The sequence below is a fragment of the Hevea brasiliensis genome, chromosome 14 (assembly GCF_030052815.1).
Source record: "Hevea brasiliensis isolate MT/VB/25A 57/8 chromosome 14, ASM3005281v1, whole genome shotgun sequence".
Taxonomy (NCBI): domain Eukaryota; kingdom Viridiplantae; phylum Streptophyta; class Magnoliopsida; order Malpighiales; family Euphorbiaceae; genus Hevea; species Hevea brasiliensis.
Window position 1 is genome coordinate 1,753,307 of NC_079506.1, and position 24,654 is coordinate 1,777,960.

Sequence of the window (24,654 nt, forward strand, 5' to 3'; positions counted from 1 at the left end):
AAACATTATACACCAAGGGATACTCTCTTGTATATGTTTCGTTAATTCATCTAAAACTAATGTAAAAAGGTAAGGGCTTACAACTGAACCTTAGTGTAATCCAACTGAGATAGGAAAATCTCTTGTGTCCCCTCCCACTGTATTCACAATAGTAGTTGCTCCTTCACACATATCTTTTAACACTTGTATGTACCTAATAGATACCCTCTTTTATTCTAACACTCTCTATAAGATATCTCTTAGAATACCATCATAAGCCCTCTCCAAATTGATAAAAACCATATGTAGATCTTTTTTCACATCTCTATATTTCTCCATCAAGCTTCTAATGAGTAAGATCGCTTCCATAGTTGAACGATCGGGCATGAAGCCAAATTGATTGGGAGAGATAGAAGTATGGCTTATGAGCTTAATTCCTCTATAGTTTGAGCAATTCTGTATATCTCCCTTATTTTTAAAAATAGGTACTAAAATACTCCTCCTCCATTCATCAAGCATTTTCTTTGAGTTTAGAATCTTATTAAACAATTTAATTAACCATGCCACTCCCATATCTCCCAAACACTTCCACACTTCAATTGGTATTCCATCGGGTCTACAGGCTTTACTCACTTTCATTCTCTTACGTGCTTTCTTTACTTCTAAAGATCTAATCCTTTTAGTATAATTCACATTCTTTTCTATTGCTCTGTAGTCTATATTCACGCTATTATCATTTTGACTATTATTAAAAAGATTATCAAAATAATTTCTCCATCTTTCTTTAATGTCCCCATCTTTCACCAATACTTTTCCTTCTTTATCCTTAATGCACATAACTTGATTGAGATCTTGACATTTCTTTTCTCTCCTCCTTGCTAACCTATAAATATCTTTCTCCCCTTCTTTAGTTCCAAGTTTCTCATATAACTTTTCAAAGGCCTGTTCTCTTGCTTGACTAACCGCTTTTTTTGCCTCTTTCTTTGCTATCTTGTACTGTTCATATGCCTAATTATTATCACACATAGGTAATTTCTTATACCATTCCCTCTTTCTCTTCACTGGCTTTTGTACTTCCTCATTCCACCACCATCTCTCTTTTGAGGGTGGTCCATGTCCTTTAGACTCTCCAAGTACTTTTCTAGCTACTTCTCTAACCTTTGATGCCATTTGTATCCACATACCATTGGCATCCATATCCAGCTTCCATGCTTCAAACTCGAGAAGCTCATTTTTGAACTTCACTTGCTTTACTCCTTTGAACTCTCACCACTTTGTTCGAGCTACACTATTTCTTCTAACCTTACTTGAATTATTCCTAAACTTGACATCTAAGACCACTAACCGATGTTGACTTATTAAGGCATTTCCCGGAATGACCTTGCAATCCTTGCATAGAGCTCTATTTGTTTTGCTGGTTAAGAGAAAGTCAATTTGACTTCTATGTTGCCCACTTTTGAAAGTCACTAAATGTGACTCTCTTTTTATAAAGTAAGTATTTGTTAATATTAGGTCGTATGCCATAGCAAAATCCAAGATGCTTTTTCCCTCCTCATTTTGGCTACAAAAACCAAAACCTCCATGAACATTATCATAACCTTGCCTATCACTTCCTACATGTCCATTCAAATCTCCACCGATGAAAATATTCTCTTCATTTGGTATGTTTTGCATTAGATCATCCATATCTTCCCAAAACCTTTGTTTACTCTCACTATCTAGTCCTATTTGTGGAACATAAGCACTAACTACATTTATTATTTCTCCTTTTAGTACTAGCTTTACTACTATAATTCTATCTCCTACTCTTTTCACAGTTATTATAGCATCTTTCAATTTTCTGTCTATGATTATGCCCACTCTGGTCTTGTTTCTCTTCTTTTTGGTAAACCACAGTTTATACTTTGAATTACTCACTTCCTTGCTTTTCTCTCCTACCCATTTAGTCTCCTGAATGCAAGCAATATTCACCCTTCTCCTTTCCAAGGTATCCACAAGTTTTATTAATTTTCATGTAAGTGATCTAACATTCCAAGTACCAACTCTGATTCTCTTCCTATCCTTTTCCTTCCTAATTGATCTCCTTCTATGATATCTTCTATTATTCTCTATGCCTATCTTATATTTTATTCCACTATCTATTCTACTATCTGTCCTATGGACTAACTTTTTTACCCACACCCGTCCATGATGTGGGAACCTTTGCTCATTTAACACCACACTGGCATGGCGCATCCTTTTCGGTAAACGCCCTACACCCTTGCATATTTCTCACTTCATCCGGGCTCTGATGTAGCGAGTCTTAAGTAGAGGACGCCCTAACGTTTATATCATTTGAATCATATTATAAGGTGTGACGAAATTTTTACGCTGGTTGTCACCTACTATAACCCTTCTCCTTTATTTAGGCTTGAGACTAGCCAAGCGCAAACTACTTAGGCGGAGTCCATAAATAATAATTAATATATCTTAAAAAAAATTCATTGATTTTATTATTACTGCTAAATTAATATGGGACTTTTTAATTTCTTAATATTTAATATAGATCAACAATAATGAAAAAAAAAAGAGCCCAATGCATTTTCTGGACAACAACTTGACGTTGAAAAATCACATAAAAATCATTATCATCGTATTATCCATAGACTGAAGATATCGAATCAACAATGTGGTGACACCTTAGTTATTGATGAACTGAGCTAGAGGATGAGCTGAACTCCTCACTATGTTATTTTTATATTACCTCCATCCCTTTTATTTGTCACTTTCTAAAGTTATTTTGTCTAAAATTGTATGTCATTTTGAGAAAAATTAAAGTGTATTAATTAATTTTTTCTAATTTTATCTTTATCTCTATTGAGCATAATAATTATTTTTATAATTTTACCTTTATCTCCCTAATAATTAGATGAGATAAAGATAATTTAGCCAAATTATTAAGAATTTTATTATAATTTAGGTGATTAAATTGCTTTCTTAACCCTCATAAAAATAGACGAAGTTTATAGTTTTTATATTTCATTTCCAAATCAAAAGGCATTAATTGTCACAAATTGAGAGAGATTTTCTTGTAAATTTTGCCATTGATCTTCTGTTTCTAACAGAGTTAAGTACCTAATATGCACACACATGTGTTGTGACTAAAACAAAAGAGGTTCCCATCCCTGGAAGAAAGCTACCAGCCAAAAAGTAAGCTGAACAACTAACTAGTAAACTAATAGAAGAACAACACAATAATGTATTGACAGGTAAATTATAGAAGACATCTTGAGTATGTGCTCCTTCACTCACATAGTTGTAGAAACTAATTTTCATAATTTATGGAAGGATTCACATTTATGTGACCGCAAGTAGCACTAAAATTTATCGACAAGGCTTATGCCTATAAATGTGCTTGAGAACAATAGTAAAAACAATACATCAAAATGAAGCTTTCGACAATGGTGATTGATCTATTCACACATTTGTCCCTTCTAAATTCATCCACCTTTGCAGACCTTCCGCCCTCGTTTGCCTACTTGTTAGTTGGAACAACTTTACTCATTTTGGTTTCATGCTTTGCTCTCAAATCGAATTGTGTCTATCTCATAGACTTTGCCTGTTATCTTCCAGCTGATTACTTGCGAGCCCCAATCTCGAACTTCACAGAACATATTGAGTTAAGCGGTGTGTTCAGTAGAGAGAGCCTTGATTTCCAAGAGAGAGTTTTGGAAAGATCAGGCGTTGGAGATGAAGCTTGCTTGCCACTTTCAGTGCATGAGATACCAATTGAAACATCTTTGAACTCGTCTCGAAATGAAGTGGAAGAAGTTCTTTTCACTGCTGTGGATGATCTTCTTTCCAAGAACAGCGTTAATCCTAAAAGCATTGATATTCTCATATCGAACTGCAGCATTTTCTGTCCAACTCCATCCATTACTGGAATGGTCATAAACAAGTTTGGACTTAGGAGCAACATAAAGAGCTTCAGCTTAAGTGGAATGGGGTGCAGTGCTGGAATCTTGTCGATAAGTTTGGCTAAAGAGCTTCTTAAAGTTCACAAGAACTCGTTGGCTTTAGTTCTCAGCATGGAAGCTGTAACTCCCAATGGCTACAGAGGCCATACCAAATCCATGCTAGTTGCCAACACTATATTCCGCATGGGTGGAGTTGCTATTTTGCTATCAAACAAGAAGCAAGACGAGCAGAAAGCAAGATACAAGCTTGAGCATCTTGTCCGAACCCACATGGGAGCTGATGATCAAGCATACAACTCTGTTATTCAACAAGTGGATGAGGATGGTCATGTAGGAGTCTCCCTATCAAGGTCACTTGTACATGCTGCAGGAAAAGCTTTAAGGACTAATATATCGGAGCTGGGGCCTCTCGTGTTGCCATACACTGAGCAGGTCAGATATGGGTGGTCATTGATTCGCCGGAAGCTTTTTGCAGCAAGAAAAGATGAAATACATGTGCCAAATTTCAAGAAAGCTTTTGAGCATTTCTGTATACATGCTGGAGGAAGGGCAATAATTGATGCAGTGGAGAGTAATTTGAAGCTGCAGAAAGAAGATGGAGAAGCTTCAAGGATGACACTATATAGATTTGGGAACACTTCATCTTCTTCAGTTTGGTATGAACTCTGCTACCTGGAAGCAAAGGGAAAGGTGAAGAAAGGAGACAGAATTTGGCAAATTGCATTTGGTAGTGGCTTCAAGTGTAACAGTGCAGTTTGGAAATCCATTTCTGAAGTCCATCCAAAAGTAAGAAATGCTTGGTTTGACAGAATTCATCTCTATCCTGTAGAGATGCCAATTGTCTCATGACAATGGACTACCAATTTGATCCTACAATAATCTGCCATGGATGTGCTTTGGTTATTTCTACATCAGTACTAAATTTGAAAGATAATGGGTGAAAATGAACCTATCTATAGTTGAACAAATCTTGATCCAACATGCCTACCTTTATTTTCCTTCAGCAGCTAAATACATACAATCAATGTTATAAAACTCGAATCGAGCTAGTGAATTAATCTGGCAAACTTAATTAATCTGGTAAACTTACCAGATATAAAATTGAATCAATTCTTTAATTAAAATGGATAAGGAGATAACTAAAAAAAAATTGACCCGACAGTTGAATTAATAATCCATGTGACCCATTAGATAATTTTAAATTAAAATTTTTCAAAACCATTAATAATATTGACATTTTAATATTAAAAGTTTGAATTTATATCGAGTAAATTGATTCTATGCAGCCCCAATTGATTATATGGTGTGAACCATTAAGACACATTGTAATACTTGTAAATTAAGTCAACTTGGAATTAGTTATTAATTCTATTTTAAGCTTAGAGAATTTTCTAACATTTTTGATATCTTGGCAGCCCTAATTGACTTTATCATGTCAATAATTAGGAATTTTTTTTCAAAAAAAAAATATCATTCCCCTTAACCAATTAATAAAATTGAATTGCTAAGATATTTAAATTATATGAAACTTATAAAAATATGAATCTTTCTTAAAATATAAAAGGTGAATTTCACTTAATTATTAATGAGAGAGCACATAAAAATATCAAATAATCTTTCAAAATGGCTAATATAATATTTTTAAAACATTTATTATTTATATTAATCAACGTGGATCTTATATTTAAGAGTGTGCGGTTCCAGTTCGGTTTAGGATTTGCGTAAGAATTAAAATCAAATCGAAATTTCAGTATAATTCTGATTCTGTATGGCTCTTGATTCTTCGATTTTGGCTCAATTTAGTATAGTTTCGGTTTAATTCTCAATTTTTGAAATAATTTTGTGTAATTATTTCTTAAAAAAATTATATTTAAATTATAATTTAAGTTTTAAATTGAGTTATTAATATAATATATCATATAATATATCTTTTAGTTATTTCTTAATATATAATCCTTAACTATAAATTGCATATATAATTTAGGATTAAATATGTTATATAATATAATATAAGTATATACACTTTAACTATTTATTAATTATGAAATATTTAACACACCAATATATATAAAGAATTATAAAATAATTTAATGTATTTATAATTAAAATTATTAAAAAATTGAGAAAAATGAAATATAATACTAGGTTATATTTAGCTCATAATTAAATATACATATATAAATATATATAATTATACTAAAAGTATATAATACATCTAAAAAAATAAAAAAATATATATTAATAAATTTGGTTCTCAGTTTCTTTTTCCATGTAATACAGTTTTAGTACGATTCCGGTTCGATTCTTAATAAAAAATCAGAACTATACAAAAGTATCAAAATAACTTCAGTTTAGTGTAATTCTTTGATTCGGTTCGGAATCCCCGAGAACTATGTACAACCCTACTTATATTCACAATTTCACATTAAAAAATTATTTGTAAATTATATTAAAATTATTAATTGTCATAAGAATTATGGTAAAATGAGAATTAATAGTAAGCTTGGCTACAGTTTAATTGGAGCTTGAATTAAACCGATCGAATTTAAAATAGAAATTAATTAAAATCAATCTAAATCAATACCGATAAAAGGAGATTCATCAGGCATGTTTTCTCTTTTAGTTTCATTTATTAATGTCTTTATTAACTTAAGTATTGGACAGGTTGTGAAACCAACTTGTTCACACCCGCAAAAAATTCTCAAAATGGCATTATTTCAAACTCAAGTTCCATCATTAACATTAAATTAAAATTGATTAGACTAAAATGATATTTACCTTAATTTATAAATTAGTTTAATCAGTTTATAAGCTCTAAATATGAGCTAATTTATTTATAATAATTTTTAAATTTATAAGTGAAACTTATAAGTTAAAAAAAAATAACTTAGAAAAACACAAATTTTCATTTTAATACTTATAAATTCTATGTTTATAAGTTAGTTTGATTAAATATTTTAATATATTATTCTTATATAATATTTAAAATTTCACACACACACATACATATCATTTTTAATTATTTATTACATAAATTATTTATCGATTATTTATAAACACTTTAATTCAAATATGTAAATTCTTAAAATTTTAAATATTTATAAATTTAAATCAGTTTATAAGTCATAAGTTAAGCAAAGTATCTTCTCACTCAATGCTAGACATTATTAAATGGGTAGGCTAGAAGCCATAAGAGCTAGATTTCTCTCTCAAGGTAATTAACACGTTGCAACTTTAGTAAAATATTACACATACTTTGAAACAGAGCTTCAATGGAAGATATGCATCTACTAGTCCTATATGAACTTTTTCCCCCTTTATTTCAATTAAAAAAATAAAAATACAATGGTATATATATATATATATATATATATATATATATATATATATATATATATATATATATATCTAATTTGAAAGGCCAGCGAATGGGATTCGAATTCCATATCACTCCCACTTGAATGCAATTTCCTGAAAGAAGAAACCAAATCCCATGTTGTCTTTCTTTTTTTTTTAATAGATGAAAATGCTAAAATTTCAACTTTCACCTTTGAAAACAATTAATAATAATAATAATAATAATAATAAACTTTATAAGCTTTGCTTTCTATACATTCTTTTCACATCCAATTAATTTTATTATATTGGATTAGGGATAAATTCTATAGAATGTAATTATTCTCCCTACAAATTTATTAAATACACTCTATTTTATTCTTACTGAATTAAATTTTTTTTTTATTTTTTATTAGTTTTATCTAATTAGTTTTTTAATAAAAAGTTGAATGACCTAAAACTCAATTATAACCCTATATTTATTGGAGAAGTTTAATTTAGCCAATTTTGAATGTTTTGTCTATTTTAACATATAAGTTTCAAATTTATGCTCAATTTAGTCTAAAAATCAAGAAATTAAGTTTCTTTATTTTAGATTTAAATCAAAAAATTGAAAATTTTAGTTTCAAAATTAAGAAATTAAACTTATTAATTTTTATTTAAATAAAAAAATAAAAAATTTAGCTTATAAATTTTAATTTTTGAGTTAAATTAAACTTAAATTAAAATTTTTATGTTAAACTAAACAAAAAAATTAAAAATGAACTAAATTAAACTTTCTCAATAAATACAACCGCTAAATTGAGAATTTTATCAAAATTAATTAATCAAATTGATAAAAATTATATATTTTTATGTACAAAATATATAATAAAAAAAATTTAATTTAACTAAAAACCTATAAATCAAACTATTTTAATTAAATATTTTGATTTAAAATTTATTTCAATTTGATTTAATTACTAATTCAATTTTTTCAGTTCAATTAAACCTCTAATATAGTTTTTTTTTTTTACTTGGAACCTGTTTAATTTAATTATTGTAATAAATGGCCAGTTGTTGAGAGCCAAAAATTAATATTAAAAATTTTAATTTTTAGTAATGTAATCGTAATTTTAAATTATTATTTATTATTTATTTTTAAAAATTGATAAAAATTATATTTATCAAACATTCAAATCCTAAATTGAAAATTTAAGAGGTAAAAATTAGTTTTTAATCATTCAATTCAATAGACACTTAAGAATTTTAATTTATTTACTCAACTCAATTAAGTCTTTATTCAAAAAATTTGGGATCAGCTATATGAATTCTCTTTCTCTACTCTAAACGATTTTGGGTTAAATCATAAAAAATATGTAATACTTCTAAGTCATGTTATACTACTCTCCTCTATGTCAGTTTAGGTCTATCTCTTCTTTTTTTTCTATCTAACCTAATGTGCTCTACTTATCTAACTGAAGCCTCCGTATGTCTACGCTTCACATGACCAAACCACCTTAATCTCTCTTCTCTCAATTTATCCTCAATTGACACTACTCCTACATTTTCTCTAATACTCTTATCACAGACTTTATATAGTCTAATATAGCCACTCATCCATATTAACATTCTCATCTCCGTAACTCTTATTTTAGATACATATGACTCTTTCAGTGCCCAACACTCACTATCATATAACATGGCCGATCGCATAGCTGTACGGTAAAATTTTCCTTTCAACTTATTGGGAATCTTGCGATCACATAAAATTATCGTGGTACGTCTCCACTTTAACCATCTGGTTTTAATTCTATGACTAGTATCCTCTTCACATCTCTCATCTATTTGAAGAACTAAGTCAAAATATTTAAAGTAATTACTTTTGGATAGTATTACTCCATCCAAATTAACTCTTTCCCTATCACTAGTTTGGTCTTCACTAAACTTGTAATGTATGTATTCTGTTTTCGTTTTACTTAACAAAGCTCTTTGACTTTAAAATACTTTTTCAAAAAAATTTAATTTATTTAATTTCATTAAATTTTAAATTAAATAAATCAAATCTATCTAATATTCATTTTAAGGGTTTATTATAATGAGACAAATAAAAAAATAAATTTATTTTTATAAGATGGAGATAATTAATTTAATTTTAATATTTTTAATTAATTATTTACAAAAAAATTTTACGGCAGTAAAAAATATTAGGAAATACGGATAACAGCTGTTGTCCATGCAGAGAACCGAATTTGTTATTTTCTTACCGACCAAAACAACCGAGCTCAAGCGCAAGCATGAAACTTGTACGATGTAATAGAGGTAAAAATAATCAGATGCGAAAGAGAGAACGTAAGCTCATACAGAATCTAAGAGTATTCGAAGTGTGAGCTGTACCTTTAATACACGCAACGGACAAACAACAGCCCCACTCCCTTCCTCCATTTATGCCTTCCTTCTTCTTTCTATAATTTCTGTATAATTATAACACTCATATATATTAAAAAAAGATCTCGTACAACTCAGGAACACGCTATTCCCTGCCATGTCATCCAATCACCCCATGTGGGACCCATTAGTATATTGGATTAACACAACAATCGACCTGACATATATAATTATAATAATCAATATTATTTTATTAATAAAATGCATATTTTTCACTTAAAAAATATTTTTCTTAAATTTTTATGTATAAATAACTAAATTATTAAAATTGAATTTACACTAAAAATTCATATAAAAATTTTAATTTTTTTGCCATTTTTTCTAAACTTTTAATTGCTTTTTATAAAGATATTTATAGAGAGAATTATTGCGATTAGATATTTAGAGTATATTACAACTTTATTACAAACCAATACTCATGGAATTTAAATTGTATTTTTTTATTAATTGAAAAATGCAAGTTTTTTTTGGCCTGCCCTCTGTAGCCTGCTACCTTCTCTTTCCTTCCTATTTCCATCCTCCCCCAACTCTGGTACGTGGGATCTTTCCATAGTGGAGAAGACACATGGCAAGATTCTTGAGAGCAGGTGGTGCTCTCCTTTTCTTTTCAGTTGAAGGAGAAAGTGAAAGGGAACTTCATGCATGGGCAACTAACACTTGAGAGATTTTGCAGAAGAAAAAGGAAAACAAGGAATTTTTATTTTTCTCTTTTTGTTTTTGGAGAGAGAGAGAAGGGGAAAGTGTTCCTGTGCAGAAAGAGAAATAGAGGTGAAGTGTCAATTCCAGCAGAGGATCTGCAGGGGCAGGAATTTTCAGAAGTGGACAAGATATAGACTTTTTCACCAACTCTTTTATCTTCTTTCCTCCCCTTGTTCTTGTTGCTCTTTCTTTCGCCTTAAATTTCTGGGGGGCTTTTGTTATTTTCTTGAATCTGGGTTCATGAAAAAGAGGGGTTATCTGCTTCTTTGAGCTCACTTCCTTGGAGGATGGATTGAATTCCTTGTTTGCTTCAGGTGACTTTATGATTTCTATGTGCTTGATTTGTCTGTGTATTGTGTAGTAATTATTTCATTTGGTGCTCAAGGCTTTTTTTTTCAAAATTTGGTGCTCAAGTTTGATTCTTTTTAATGTTTTGAAATGATTGTAGTAATTGGTTTTTTTTTCCTTTTGTTATTATTTCAGTATTCATTTAGCTTAGATTGGAGAACGGTTTGATGCAAGAATTGAATTGGGTCATTAACCAGCTTTAAAGGATGAACCTTAATGTTGGCCTCTTGGGAATTTACATTTTAGTTTCAATTGGTAGTGTCTGTCAAAGTGCACTCAATAGAAGAAATTTGTTATACAAATGCAATGAATTAACTGTTAGAACAGATACATGTAAAATATTGGTTGCAATTGGTTGGTAGTTTAGTATGTGCATACATTCATAAGTAGTCTTTGATACCCAATTGCTTCATGTTTACTTTCTGGATTAGAATCTACTAAATAATTATGGTTGTGATCCAAGAAATTCCCACAACTTGTCAAACTAGCTTTTTTTTTTTTCTGAATAATGAGGAATGAGGAATTAAATAGCTAGTTGACATGGTAAAGATTCTACTTTTTGATAATTTGTAGCTGGCAGGCTAATTGCATATTTGTGATAAGAATGAAGAGTTTATTGAAATGATTTCAATATGATTCATATGAATAGTTAAATTTGCAAGAGCATGTTGAAACTATCATTTATTGAACATCATTAATTTTATTGTAGTTTTCAGAGCCAAAACCGCAAATGGTGGTCTTACAGCAGTTACTAAACATGGAAGATTCTGGAAGGTACTAACTATTCTTGTCAGCAGATTTTTCTTATTTTTCTATTATTCCTTACAAACAACAAAATATGATTTGTATCAGTTCAAGAGTACTTTTTATCATGCTAGGGTTGATAAGAAGGTCTTGTCAAATGGAGATGTTTATATTGGCGATTTTAATGGAGTGCTTCCCCATGGCAAAGGAAAATACACGTGGAAAGATGGAACAGTCTATGAGGGTGATTGGGAAGAAGGTAAAATGACAGGAAAAGGACATATAATTTGGTCGTCGGGATCAAAGTATGAAGGTGATTTTTCTGGTGGTTACCTTCATGGATTTGGCACCTTTGCGGGACCTGATGGGTCTGAATACAGAGGAGCCTGGAGGATGAATATACAGCATGGGCTTGGAAGGAAGCAATATTCTAATTCAGATATTTATGAAGGTTCTTGGAAGGAAGGAATGCGTGAGGGTAGTGGTAGGTACTCTTGGAATAGTGGAAATACTTACATTGGGAATTGGAAAGTTGGAAAAATGTGTGGAAGAGGGGTTATGAAATGGGTAAATGGTGATCTTTTTGATGGATCGTGGTTAAATGGGTTAAGACATGGTTCTGGAGTTTATAGGTTTGCAGATGGGGGATATTACTTTGGAACCTGGAGTAGGGGCCTAAAGGATGGGAAAGGAACATTTTATCCTGCTGGAACCAAACTTCCATCTTTAAGGAGATGGTCTAGTTCTTTATGTTATGATGACAATGGAAGAAGTTCATTGTCTTATAGTGCATCATTAAATTCAGAGCAAGGACCAAGTGTTAGCCAAAGTCTTTCTGAGAGAATATCAATTAATGGTATGTTGAGAAATTCTGGTCGAATATCAAACAGAACTAACTCATTAGATGAGAATTGGAGTCCTTGTGACTCAGCCAGAGAATTAATGAGTCGTGAACCATCATGTGTGCTTTCACATGCCCCTAATGAAGGTCAAAGAGGGGTGCAACATCTAAGTGCCGTGGTTTACGAAAGGGAATACATGCAAGGGGTTCTGATCAAAGAGAGAATCAGAAATACAGAACCATTGCACAAAACTAAACAGAAAAATAAATTTAATATGAAAGAAGCAAAAAAGAAGTCCTGTGTTGACATTTTTGAAGGATATCAGAGCTATTATCTAATGCTTAATTTGCAACTTGGTATCAGGTACATGGATAAACACCCTCTTCCATCTCCCTACTCTTGTACCAAAATTTCCCCACTTTTCCTTCCTGTTTTTGTCTTTTTGTTTTCCAGCTCAATTGTTTACCTTTACAAGGTAATCTTTCACTAAGATGTATTTATTTATTTATTTATTTTTTATACTCATAAATTCATGTTATACTTTCTTAAGCCAACTAATTTTGCCAAACTACATGAGAACTTACTGCATCAACACATTGTGTTAGCATATGCTCTGCACTGTGCATGATGATATTATTGAATGTGTCTTTATCCTGACTCCTGAGTCTAGCATCTGCTGCTAAATAAGTTAAAACTTTATGAACTAAAGGGACGGGAACTGTTTGTCCATTTCATTTGTAATAATCATGTTATTCAAGCAAATTACAGAGCTCTTTACTATATTGTTTGTATCACACACCTTCTTAGTATATTATTCCAACTGATAATTGTTAATCCTAAAAGAACAGTAATTTGGTTGTTGACAGTCAGCATGCTTGCCAGGTATTCAGTATTCTGTCTTTGGGATGCAACTTTAATAGTTGAAAAGGGAATTGGCATACATGCAAAGCAATTTTCTTAATAAAATTCCATTATCATATGATTTAAGTTTGCACTCCTATCTTGTGTTTGGTTACTAATTTATTACTTTATTTTCATGGTTTTGGCTTGGTTATATCACTTTCTGGTATGTGTCTTCTTAACTTATTTCTGCATTTTAAAATACTTGATTTGAAGTTCACAGGTATACTGTTGGCAAGATCACACCAGTGCCTATGCGCGAAGTTCGACATTCTGATTTTGAAGATCGAGCTAGGATAAGAATGTATTTCCCTAGAAAGGGTTCCCAGTTCACACCTCCACACTATTCTATTGACTTCTATTGGAAAGATTATTGCCCTATGGTCTTCAGGTATTCATCAATCTTATGCCACAATTACCTTAGCTCATGAAAAGAAAGCAACATTAAGGTCAGAGTCAGACAGCACACATCTTAATCATCTGGTGAACAGCTAGTCAAAGACAGTGCCATGTCTTTCAGTTTGATCTCAAATGTCTGGCAAGAGTAAATGGTCCAAGATATGCTAAATCTTCTGTTGAGAAAGTGTCTCACAAGTCACAACCAACTTTAAGAACATAATTTAACTCCTATTGGTGAATAAAGCCTTGTTCAAGGTCACATAATAGATTGAAATTTGAGTGTGATGTCCAAGCACTGTCTGAATTAGGCAACGTGGCTGGAGCACTAAGCGGAAATGGGAGACGAGTGCAAATGAGAAAAGAATGAATATTTTCCCTAAATTGATGCATGTGATCTCCTTGTTTTATATGACCTCTGCAAATAAATATTGAGAGGCAAACCACATGGTATATTGAGTTAAAGTAAAAAAGGAAGATTATTTTAATGATCATGAGAAATAAGTGGATGCATGTCTATTTGCATTGTCAAACACATATTCTTCAAATCTCCCTCTCCCTCTCTCTCTCTCTCTCTCTCTCTCTCTCTCTCTCTCTTTCGTTACAATGTTGCACTATAGACTGGAAGGTAGCTATCTATCAAATATCTTCTATCCATTACCCAAGGTTCAGACATAGGACTTGTAAGACCTGCCTGCATTTTGCGATGAAGCTTCTGATGCAACTCCTTTACGCCACTGATCATGTTATATGATTGTTGATTTGTGAATGAGCAGCACATACATTAGGGGCGATTTTATAACTTTTAGCGTCCTGTTATTTGTTCTTGGGTCAGTGACTGCCCAATTCAACCAGGCAGAAAGCTTGAATAAGTTCCAACTTAATGTGCCAAGAGATTTCCTTTTACTGGTTGAGTTTTCTCGTGTTTGTTATTCTCATCAACTGAATCATCCTAACACATTTTGGCTCCACTGCAATCTCTCTACATTCTAGTAGAATATTAAAGCTTTTGACTTTTATCACCCAATGTCAACCTTCATTTTCTTTTATCAATTCTTGAACTATCTTATTATGTAATAAAACTTGGATGTGTGAAGGTGTTGATGCATTTTACATGTCCATCCACGTTGTGGTTAATATGCTTTTTCTATGTTAGTTTTTTTCTTTTCTTTTTTCATATGTTTTTTGAATTTTTTGATCATACACAGAATTAGAAATGTGCATTTGCATTTGCCAGTTCTTGGCATTGCAGTTGTTTAGGTTATATGGCTGATTTTCAGATAACTTTCTGATGGGGTTGTAATTTCAGGAATCTGAGGGAGATGTTCAAGTTAGATGCAGCTGAGTACATGATGTCTATTTGTGGTGATGATGGCCTGAGGGAGATTTCATCTCCAGGGAAAAGTGGCAGTATCTTCTATCTTTCTCTTGATGATAGATTTGTGATTAAAACATTGAAGAAATCTGAACTCAAGGTTTGAACCCTATGTAACCTTTGTGCAAAATACTAGTTAATGAATTTAATTATTCTCCATTGTTTGGCGATTTATCCATTTGGACAACTTAGCAGTTGAAAGATATCTGTATAGATGTGTCATTTCATCATTTGACTGTAGAACTATTCTGCTCACTATTGTTTTAGGACGCTCTGATCTGTGTTTGCCTGCATATCATTTTCTTAGTAATTGTCCACTTTCTTAGTAATTGTCCACGAAACAATCGTATAGTAAGAACATGCAGATTCCATTCCTTCTGGTTGAGGTGTCCAATTGACTATATAAGTGCTAACCCAAGGGAGACACTGACTAAATACTGTTTGATTCTGCATAGCCATAGACTTTCTAGCAATATGATGGCTTACTTTTGTTACAGGTATTCATATTATTTTGGAAAACCCTCACTTAAATTGCACACCATAAAAATACTTTCATGTGATTGAAAATAAGAATAAACTTGAAAAACATATTAAGTATTTTGTGTGCTTGTGTGTTTTTTTTTTTTCAAATCATCCTTAAAGTTCTTGTAAAACAATGCCTGGTGTGTGTGTATTTTCCAAAGCAAGTTTTTAATTCATTTATTCCTAATATTCTTGTTTGTATTATGCTTCTCTCAAAAAATGATGTTACTATTTATGTGGCTTAAATTTTGGATATGTTTTTCATAGATCAAATTTGTGACCTGACTTGAAAGTTTCGCATTGTGACTCAATTCAAATCTTTTGTGATTGTATCTTACTATTTTTCATCACAGTGGAATTTTCTGTCCCTTCTTTTTCTCTTTTCTATATTGTGTGATTGTGCGATTGTATGTGTCTTAGATTTATGTGCCTATTCTAATAGATGTTGACAATGAATGAATATCCATGACTTTTATTCTGTGTAGTTTTTTCTCAAGATGCTGCCCGACTATTACCGTCATGTAGGAAAGCATGAAAATACTCTAATAACAAAATTTTTTGGGGTCCATCGAATAAAACTAAGAGGTGGAAAAAAGGTACTGCAAATGTGTTATTGCCTTACATAACTTTCTGCTATGCATATAACTTAAGATTAGTGAGATTTTTCTCTCTTTTTTTCCCCTTTTGTTATAGGTGCGCTTTGTGGTCATGGGGAATATGTTTTGCACAGAATTAAGAATTCATCGACGTTATGATTTGAAGGGGTCAACTCAAGGAAGAATGACAGATAAAGATAAAATTGGAGAGAATACCACGTTAAAAGATTGTGATCTAAAATACGACTTTCATATGGACAAAATGTTGAGAGAATCCCTCTTCAAGTAAGTCCCTTTTTTTTTTTTATTTGTTTGAACTATGGCAAAATAGATAAATCATAATGGCAGATGCTTTGATCAGGCTTGTGCACTAATTTTTAAGTAGAATCATGGACAAATACTCTCTGGTGGATTGAGTGAGAATTTTGTGAATTGTGGGGGCATGTAATTTTAGGAATTAATGTAAGAATATTTGATTTTGATAACTGAGCTGATAGTCCCTCCGTACTTTTGGTTCATTAATACATATCTAGTTTAGTTTATTCTCTTTTGTCAATGCTTCTTCGATGAGGCAGGATCATATCTTTTCGAATGCTATATTTAGTGTTTGCTAATTATATATTCCTACTTATTTTAAATCAGAAATGCTGAAACAAGCTAGTCGAATACTATGCTTGGGAATAAAAATTTTCTGAAATACCTCTTCCACCCTTGGCCCTCCATATTTTATGTCTCTTCTAGACATCAAAATACAGTTTTCTTGGGAATTTAACTCAGGTTTGGATTGTTTTGTGGCTTTGACACTCTCAAACCTTACAGTCCTCAGAATAAAACTTAATCACGCGAAAGAAGAACAGTCATTATCCTGCATCTCCTCATAAGGCTGTCTCATATTTTCTATTTTGTGACATAACTCCCAGTAACTATGTCCACTGTTTGGACATTCATATCACTCTTTGTTGTTTGCACTCTTTACTCATTAATCTTCTGTTTATCTCAGTTTATGGTTATCCTGGAACCAATTGGTAAAATATAGTGACCTCAACTGCAACACTCTGCTGGAAACATAGTCTTGAACATTAGCCATATATGTGATCTGAAGAAATCATTTCCTGCAGTATCAGTTTGTACATTAGACTGGAATCTAAAACTTAACGAGCTATTTGATATGTGCATCAAATAATGCTAGCTTTCGTAGTGTAAATCCTGTAAACTTTCATATGTGAGTTTGGACCGTAAGTGTTCACAGTAAGTTCACCATCTCATTTACTTTGTAGATACTGCAGGAGGTAGAACTTAGATTTTAGATTGACATGGAACTGAAAAATGCCTTCTCATTTGTTTGTTTGTTTTCATTCATTCCTTATCTTATTCACCTTGAAGTTTTGTAACTAAGCAACTATAGTTCTTCAGATCAAATTGATTTGGTTTACAGCTTAATATGCAACCAAATGAATACATAAAATAGCTTTTTCCCCTTTATAATTTATTGTTTGCTCAGGTCTATTAACCTTCTAATATATGTAGAAATCTTTTCCTCTTTATGCAGACAACTTTCTGAAGACTGTAGGTTCTTGCAATCTCAACAAATCATTGATTATAGCCTTCTCTTGGGTTTACATTTTAGAGCACCTGAGCAATTGAAGGCAGTATTAGAATCTTCTGGTACTATAGCCAATTATGAGAGTTCACCTTCTAGTGATGGTAGGTGTCTCTTTCGGTACAAACAGTTTATTTCATAAACTTATTTACCATTTTATTTAGATACTCAACTAAAAGCTTTTGAAATTTTTTATTGCCTCTGATGATTCATTTAGCTGCTTTTGGTTTCTAATCTTTCCTTTGTGTACATGCATGTAGTTGTGTATTATAATGGTTTTAACTACATCTAGTCCACCATATGAACAATGAGTTAATGCTCTAATTTATTTCATGTGGAAGTGGTTATTTGGTGTGAACATGCTGAGTGACGATCAATTCGATCTAAACTTTGCCTCAAATTAAAATACAAGGGAAATGACTTTACATGCTAATATTGTCTTCAGAGCTGTCTTTGTTGCAGGATAGTAATATAATATGCATTATTTATTGATTTACTCGAAACTGCAGATCATGCTGTTAAGTGATAAGCTTAGTTATGTTCTCATTGTTTTACAACTCAACTCAACTAAACCTTTATCTAAAAAATTTATTAGGGTTGGCTATATAGATTCTCTTTCTCCACTCTAAACGATTTTGGGTTAAATCCTCGGAAATGTGTAATACTTCTAGGTCATGTTGTACTACTCTCCTCCAAGTCAGTTTAGGTCTATCACTTTTTTTCTTTCTATCCTCTAACCCAATGTGCTCTACTTGTCTAATTGGAGCCTCCGTGTGTCTACACTTCACATGACCAAAGCACCTCAATATTTCTTCTCTCAACTTATCTTCAATTGGCACCACTCCTACCTTTTCTCTAATACTCTCATTACGGATTTTATCTAGTCTAATATGACCACTCATTCACCTTAATATTCTCATCTCTGTAACTCTTATCTCAGACACATACGATTCCTTCATTGCCCAACACTCACTACCATATAACATGGCCGGTCGTATGACTATATGGTAAAATTTTTCTTTCAACTTATTGGAAATCTTGCAATCACATAAAACTCCCATGACACGTCTCCACTTCAATTATCCAGCTTTAATCCTATGATTAACATCCTCCTCACATCTCCCATCTACTTGAATGATTGAGCTAAGATATTTAAAGTGATTACTTTGGGGCAATACCACTCCATCCAAACTAACTTCTTCCCTATCACTAGTTCGGCCTTTATTGAACTTGCAATACATGTATTTTGTTTTCGTTCTATTTAACTTAAAGCCCTTTGATTCTAGAGTACTTCTCCAAAGCTCTAACTTTTTATTGACTCCTTCTCGCATCTCATCTATTAGAACTATATCATCCGCAAACATCATGCACCTAGGGATACTCTCTTGTATATGTTTCGTCAATTCATCTAAAACTAATGTAAAAAGTTAATGGTTTACGGCTAAACCTTGGTGTAATCCAACTAAGATAGGAAAATCTCTTATATCCCCTTCCACTGTGTGCACAATAGTAGTTACTCCTTCATACATGTCTTTCAACACTTGTATGTATCTAATAGATACTCTCTTTTGTTCTAACACTCTTCATAAGATATCTCTTGGAATACTATCATAAGCCTTCTCCAAATTGATAAAAACCATATGTAGATCTTTCTTCACATCTCTATATTTCTCCATCAAGTTTCTAATGAGAAAGATCGCTTCCATAATTGAACGACAGGGCATAAAGCCAAATTGATTGGGAGAAATAGAAGTGTCATGACGTAGTCGATGTTCCACAACTCTCTCCCACAACTTCATAGTATGGCTTATGAGTTTAATTCCCTTATAGTTTGAGCAACTCTGTATATCTCCCTTATTTTTAAAAATAGTTACTAAAATACTCCTCCTTCATTCAACGGGCATTTTCTTTGAGTTTAGAATCTTATTAAACAATTTAGTTAACCATGTCACTCCCATATTTCCCAAACACTTCCACACTTCAATTGTTATTTCATCGTGTCCACAGACTTTACCCACTTTCATTTTCTTAAGTGCTTCCTTCATTTTTGAAGATCTAATTTTTCTAGTATAATTCACATTCTTTTCTATTGCTCTGTAGTCTATATTCACGCTATTACCACTTTAACTATTATTGAAGAGATCATCAAAATAATTTCTCTATCTTTCTTTAATGTCCTCATTTTTCACCAACACTTTCCTCCTTTATCCTTAATGCACCTAACTTGATTGAGATCTTGACATTTTTTTTCTCTCCTCCTTGCTAATCTATAAATATCTTTCTCCCCTTTCTTAGTTTCAAGTTTCTGATATAACTTTTCAAAGGCCTGCGCTCTTGCTTGACTAACTGCCTTTTTTGCCTCTTTCTTTGCTATCTTGTATTGTTCATACGCCTTATTATTATCACACTTAGGTAATTTTTTATATCACTCTCTCTCTCTTCAATGCCTTTTGTACTTCCTCATTCCCCCACCATCTCTCTTTTGAGGGTGGTCCATGTCCTCTAGACTCTCTAAGTACTTTTTTAGCTACTTCTCTAATTTTTGATGCCATCTGTATCCACATATCATTGGCCTCCACATCCAGCTTCCATGCTTCGGACTCGAGAAGCTCATTTTTGCACTTTACTTGCTTTACTTCTATGAACTTTCATAACTTTGTTCGAGCTACAGTATTTCTTCAAGCATTACTTGAATTATTCCTAAACTTGACATCTAAGACCACTAATCGATGTTGACTTGTTAAAATCTCTCTCGGAATGACCTTGTAATCCTTGCATAGAGCTCTATTTGTCTTTCTGGTTAAGAGGAAGTCAATTTGGCTTCTATGTTGCCCGCTTTTAAAAGTCACTAAATGTGACTTCCTTTTTATAAAGTAAGTATTTGCTAGTATTAGGTCGTACGCCATAGCAAAATCTAGGATGCTTTTCCCCTCCTCATTTCGGCTACCAAAACCAAAACCTCCATGAACATTCTCATAACCTTGCCTATCACTTCCTACATGTTTATTCAAATCTCCACCGATGAAAACATTCACTTCATTCGGTATGCTTTGCACTAGATTATCCATATCTTCCCAAAATCTTTGTTTACTCTCACTATCTAGTCCTATTTGTGGAGCATAAGCACTAACTACATTTATTGTTTCTCCTTCTAGTACTAGCTTTACTAGTATAATTCTATCTCCTACTCTTTTCATAACTATTACGGCATTTTTCAATGTCCTGTCTATGAATATGCCCACTCCGTTCTTGTTCTTCTCATTTCCGATAAACCACAGTTTGTATCCTGAATTGTCCTCTTCCTTGCTTTTCTCTCCTACCCATTTAGTCTCCTGAATGCAAGCAATATTCACCCTTCTCCTTTCCAAGGTATCCACAAACTCCATTAATTTTCTTGTAAGTGATCTAACATTCCAAGTATCAACCCTGATTTTCTTCCTATCCTGTTCCTTCCTAATTGATCTCCTTTTATAATACCTTTTATTATTTTCTATGCCTATCTTGTGTTCTGTTTCACTATCTATTCTACTATCTGTCCTATGAACTAACTTCTTTACCTACATCGGTCCATGATGTGGGAAACCTTACTCATTTAATACCACACTCGGGCGCTAGCATGGTGCGTCGCTTTCGGTGAACGCTTTATACCCTTGCATATTTCTTACTACACTCGGGCTTTGATGTAGCGCGTCGTAAGTAGAGGACGCCCCAACGTTTATATCATTAGAATCCATATCATGAGGTGTGATGAAATTTTACGCTGGTTGTCATCTACTGTAACCCTCCTCCTTTATCCGAGCTTAGGACCGGCTAAGCACAAACTACTTAGGTGAAGTTGTTCTCATTGTTTTACAATGTGAGAAAAAAACCAAGGTGCCATAATTTTTACAAAATTCCTTGTGTATCTGAAATTAATTTATCCAAACCACGTACCCAACATAGATAATGAAATTGAGGAATGCTCTCTCATCATGACACTGCCTTCACCCTCCATCATTCCTTAACTGGTTAAGGCTTCACAAACATGTAAGAATTCAATTTAAATTGGAATTAGAAGCCAATTGGGGCTATTTAATCCTTAATGGAGGAAAAGAGAAATGTCTTTGGTCCTGTTTTGGATATTTACATTTGAAGATTATATGTTCTAGCGATATTGTGTCACTGTAGCTGTGTGAAACACTATTTTTTCCACTTGGTTTCATAGTCAAGTGTGTGCTAGTTGATAAACTTTTCCATTTCTTTTTCACCTTCTTTATTCCCTAAGTTTTGTAATTGCATTCTCTTTTCAGGCAATAAATCAATGGGATTGTTTTTAATATTGCTCATCAGTTAGGCTTTTGTTAGATTTCTACTTCATAATGAAAAATTAGATATTTCATTTAAGGCATAATTATTTAGCTTTTTCCTTCAAGATATGGATTTTTGTTCATGTATGTGAATTCATGTCTGACAAATGTTCTAGGTGGTTTGGTATTCTGGCCTTAATTTGCTCTGAAAATTGAATATTCTTCAAATTGCCTGTAGCTCACGTCCTGCTTTCAATAGGTGTAAGTTCACAAGGGGAGCCCTTGATTCCACCAACAGGCTTGCTCCTTGTTACCCATGAACCCAGCTTTGTCGACACTGCACCTGGTCCTCACATAAGGGGAAATACATTGAGAGCATATTCTCTTGGTGCAAAGGAAGTTGATCTCTTATTGCCTGGCACTGGAAGGTAACTTTTTTAATTTTAACTTTAATGCAATAAATTGAGAAACTTGCAACTGATAGGGTTGGAAACTTTCAGCCTGTATTAACTGTTCCAAACTTCAAATATTTTTTCCTGTGTACTTGACACAAGCCATCACCAGTTTACAACCCCTAATTAATTAGGATCTTGAGTTCCTCTACAGAATACAACCATAATCTTCTTATGTGCTTGATCAATATGCCTCAATGTGATAGATTATAAATACCATATGGTTAATTATTATGAAAATTAAGTTAAAATTTAAAAGCATTCTCACCAGAGGAAATGGGAAAAAATAAGGGGTAAAAAAACTTTGGTTAGTCCTGTGCATGTGACATATTTTGTGGTGTCAATTGTGAATATATTTGTGTGGTGTCTGGCTGTACACCTTGTTTTTTAGGACATTGATTTGGAAAACGAGTAGCACAAGCTTTCCACATTAGGTTTTGAAGTTTTGTATGAGCAAGTCATCTGGTTTTTAATTTACTGGACATTCAAAAATATGAAATACTTGAATGTGTTTTTACAGATTACTCTTGATGAGCAATCTAAGCCAACAGTGGTTTCCCTCTGATGGCACAAAAATAATTGTGAAATAATATTCTAATCTTATTGAGTATCCCAGTTGCTTGTTTCATGAACAGGCTTTCAGTTCAACTATTGCTGTCTTCTCACCATTCTGCTCTAGCTAGGTTCACCACAAGTATTGATTAGAAAGCTGTGATATAAAATTTTTTCCGACCTTTTCAACCGATGTTCTTCCCCTTGTGTCATTTTGGATATGAAGAATCATTCTTCTGGCTTCTTTCTGTTCTGTACGCATCAAAATGAACAGAATTCTTGTCAGTGATGCCACATAACTTTTTCTTAGATTGATTTTGTTTTGTAATCTAGCTCCTCTAAGTTTCTACCATTTCCAAAGATTGTTAGTTATTGATGATTAAGTTGTGTGATCTAGAAGGATTCATTTAACTGCTAATGAATTGCAAATACTCAGGTTACGAGTTCAATTAGGAGTAAACATGCCCGCTCAAGCCAGTCGCAAACTTGAGGAGGTTGATTCAATGGAGGTTGAACTTTTTGAGGTATATGATGTTGTCCTTTACATGGGCATAATTGATATATTGCAGGAATACAATACGAGAAAGAAAGTCGAGCATGCATGCAAGTCCTTGAAGTTTGACCCTCTGTCTTTTTCCGCTGTCGAACCCAAATTGTATGCAGATCGTTTCCTCAAGTTCTTACAGAAAGTTTTCCCTGGGCAACCATAAAAAGATTTTGGCTTTATATGCTTCATCCTACTTGCCACTGTTGTATAGTAAGAGTTTCCCCCTTCATTTTTTTTAGCCTTTTCTTGTCTTAAAAGTGAAAATTCTATAAGTACTCTATTTTGGTGGTTGCTTCAATACAAAATTCTTTGACAATGATTTGTTTGTAAATGATATCACCGCCAAATAAATGTATCCATCTTTCCATTTGTATAGTAATATTCAGTTCAGCCAATGGTATTTTTGCTGATAATGCCTACAATGAGGATACTGATGAGCTTTTCTTTTGCCATACATAATTGAACTTTTCATTTGGGTCCAATTGAAATTTGAACTTGAGAGATCTCATAGTCATGGAGATGATTTTAGTAGCATTGAGCTAATAAAGCTCATTGGTATATGAGCAGTGAAGATGTTATCATTTGCATTTCAGTAACAGTAAATTCAAGCTTGCCATTGTCTGTGAGATTAAGATTTTTTTTTTTTTTCGATAATTATTATAAAAATATTTGTTTGTTGAGCCACCTAAGACTGGATCTTCTCTCTTATATAATTTCCCACCTCCTTAGGGCAATAGAATCAAGCAAAACCTTAATTTCAATCCTCAGATTCTCATGAGCAATTACTTTCTGATGTACTTTCACTGATCTCTAAAACCACTATAAGCACCCATGCCGCAAGTCGAATGACATTAATTATGACCAGATCAAACTAGGGTCATACAAGATCAGAGATGCTCTTGTAGCATTTGCTATAAGGGCTTTGGAGTAACATAGAATCCTTTGGGTTCCACATGTTCAGTTCAGTTCATTTGGGTTATATTAATCATACAAGTTCAGTTCATTTGTTTCTACATGAGGAGCGCTCATTCTCCTGCCCATGTTGGGAAACTGAAAAAATGCTTTTGATGGCCAAAAAATTACTCTCTGATGCCATT

General features: G+C 32.6%; 2 protein-coding genes across 6 annotated transcripts; both read left to right on the plus strand.

Moving 5' to 3' along the window:
* Positions 1–3,343: 3,343 nt before the first annotated feature.
* On the plus strand, positions 3,344–5,000 carry LOC110641761 (3-ketoacyl-CoA synthase 7). The gene has a single exon (XM_021793596.2). The coding sequence runs from the start codon at positions 3,405–3,407 to the stop codon at positions 4,782–4,784; it is 1,380 nt and encodes a 459-aa protein (XP_021649288.2). The 5' UTR covers positions 3,344–3,404; the 3' UTR covers positions 4,785–5,000.
* A 5,110-nt stretch (positions 5,001–10,110) lies between these two features.
* On the plus strand, positions 10,111–23,952 carry LOC110641749 (phosphatidylinositol 4-phosphate 5-kinase 8). Of its 5 annotated transcripts, none has more exons than XM_021793581.2 (10): positions 10,111–10,711; positions 11,455–11,519; positions 11,624–12,694; positions 13,455–13,622; positions 14,937–15,102; positions 16,010–16,120; positions 16,218–16,405; positions 17,670–17,824; positions 22,245–22,434; positions 23,580–23,952. In XM_021793581.2, exons 2-10 carry the CDS (start codon positions 11,476–11,478, stop codon positions 23,623–23,625), a joined length of 2,139 nt encoding a protein of 712 aa, XP_021649273.2. In that variant the 5' UTR covers positions 10,111–10,711; positions 11,455–11,475; the 3' UTR covers positions 23,626–23,952. The 5 variants fall into 5 exon arrangements, with proteins under 5 accessions (XP_021649273.2, XP_021649270.2, XP_057989236.1 ...); XM_021793578.2 differs by having other exon boundaries at positions 10,114–10,711; positions 23,447–23,952; XM_058133253.1 differs by having other exon boundaries at positions 10,114–10,711; positions 22,266–22,434.
* Positions 23,953–24,654: the final 702 nt, after the last annotated feature.

Excerpts from the sequence above, each read along its gene's own strand:
- LOC110641761 (XM_021793596.2), top strand. The coding sequence starts at position 3,405 with ATGAAGCTTTCGACAATGGTGATTGATCTATTCACACATTTGTCCCTT.
- LOC110641749 (XM_021793578.2), top strand. The coding sequence starts at position 11,476 with ATGGTGGTCTTACAGCAGTTACTAAACATGGAAGATTCTGGAAG. Across the intron at positions 11,520-11,623 it reads AACATGGAAGATTCTGGAAG|GGTTGATAAGAAGGTCTTGT; the intron begins GTACTAACTATT and ends TTATCATGCTAG. Across the intron at positions 15,103-16,009 it reads TGAAGAAATCTGAACTCAAG|TTTTTTCTCAAGATGCTGCC; the intron begins GTTTGAACCCTA and ends TATTCTGTGTAG.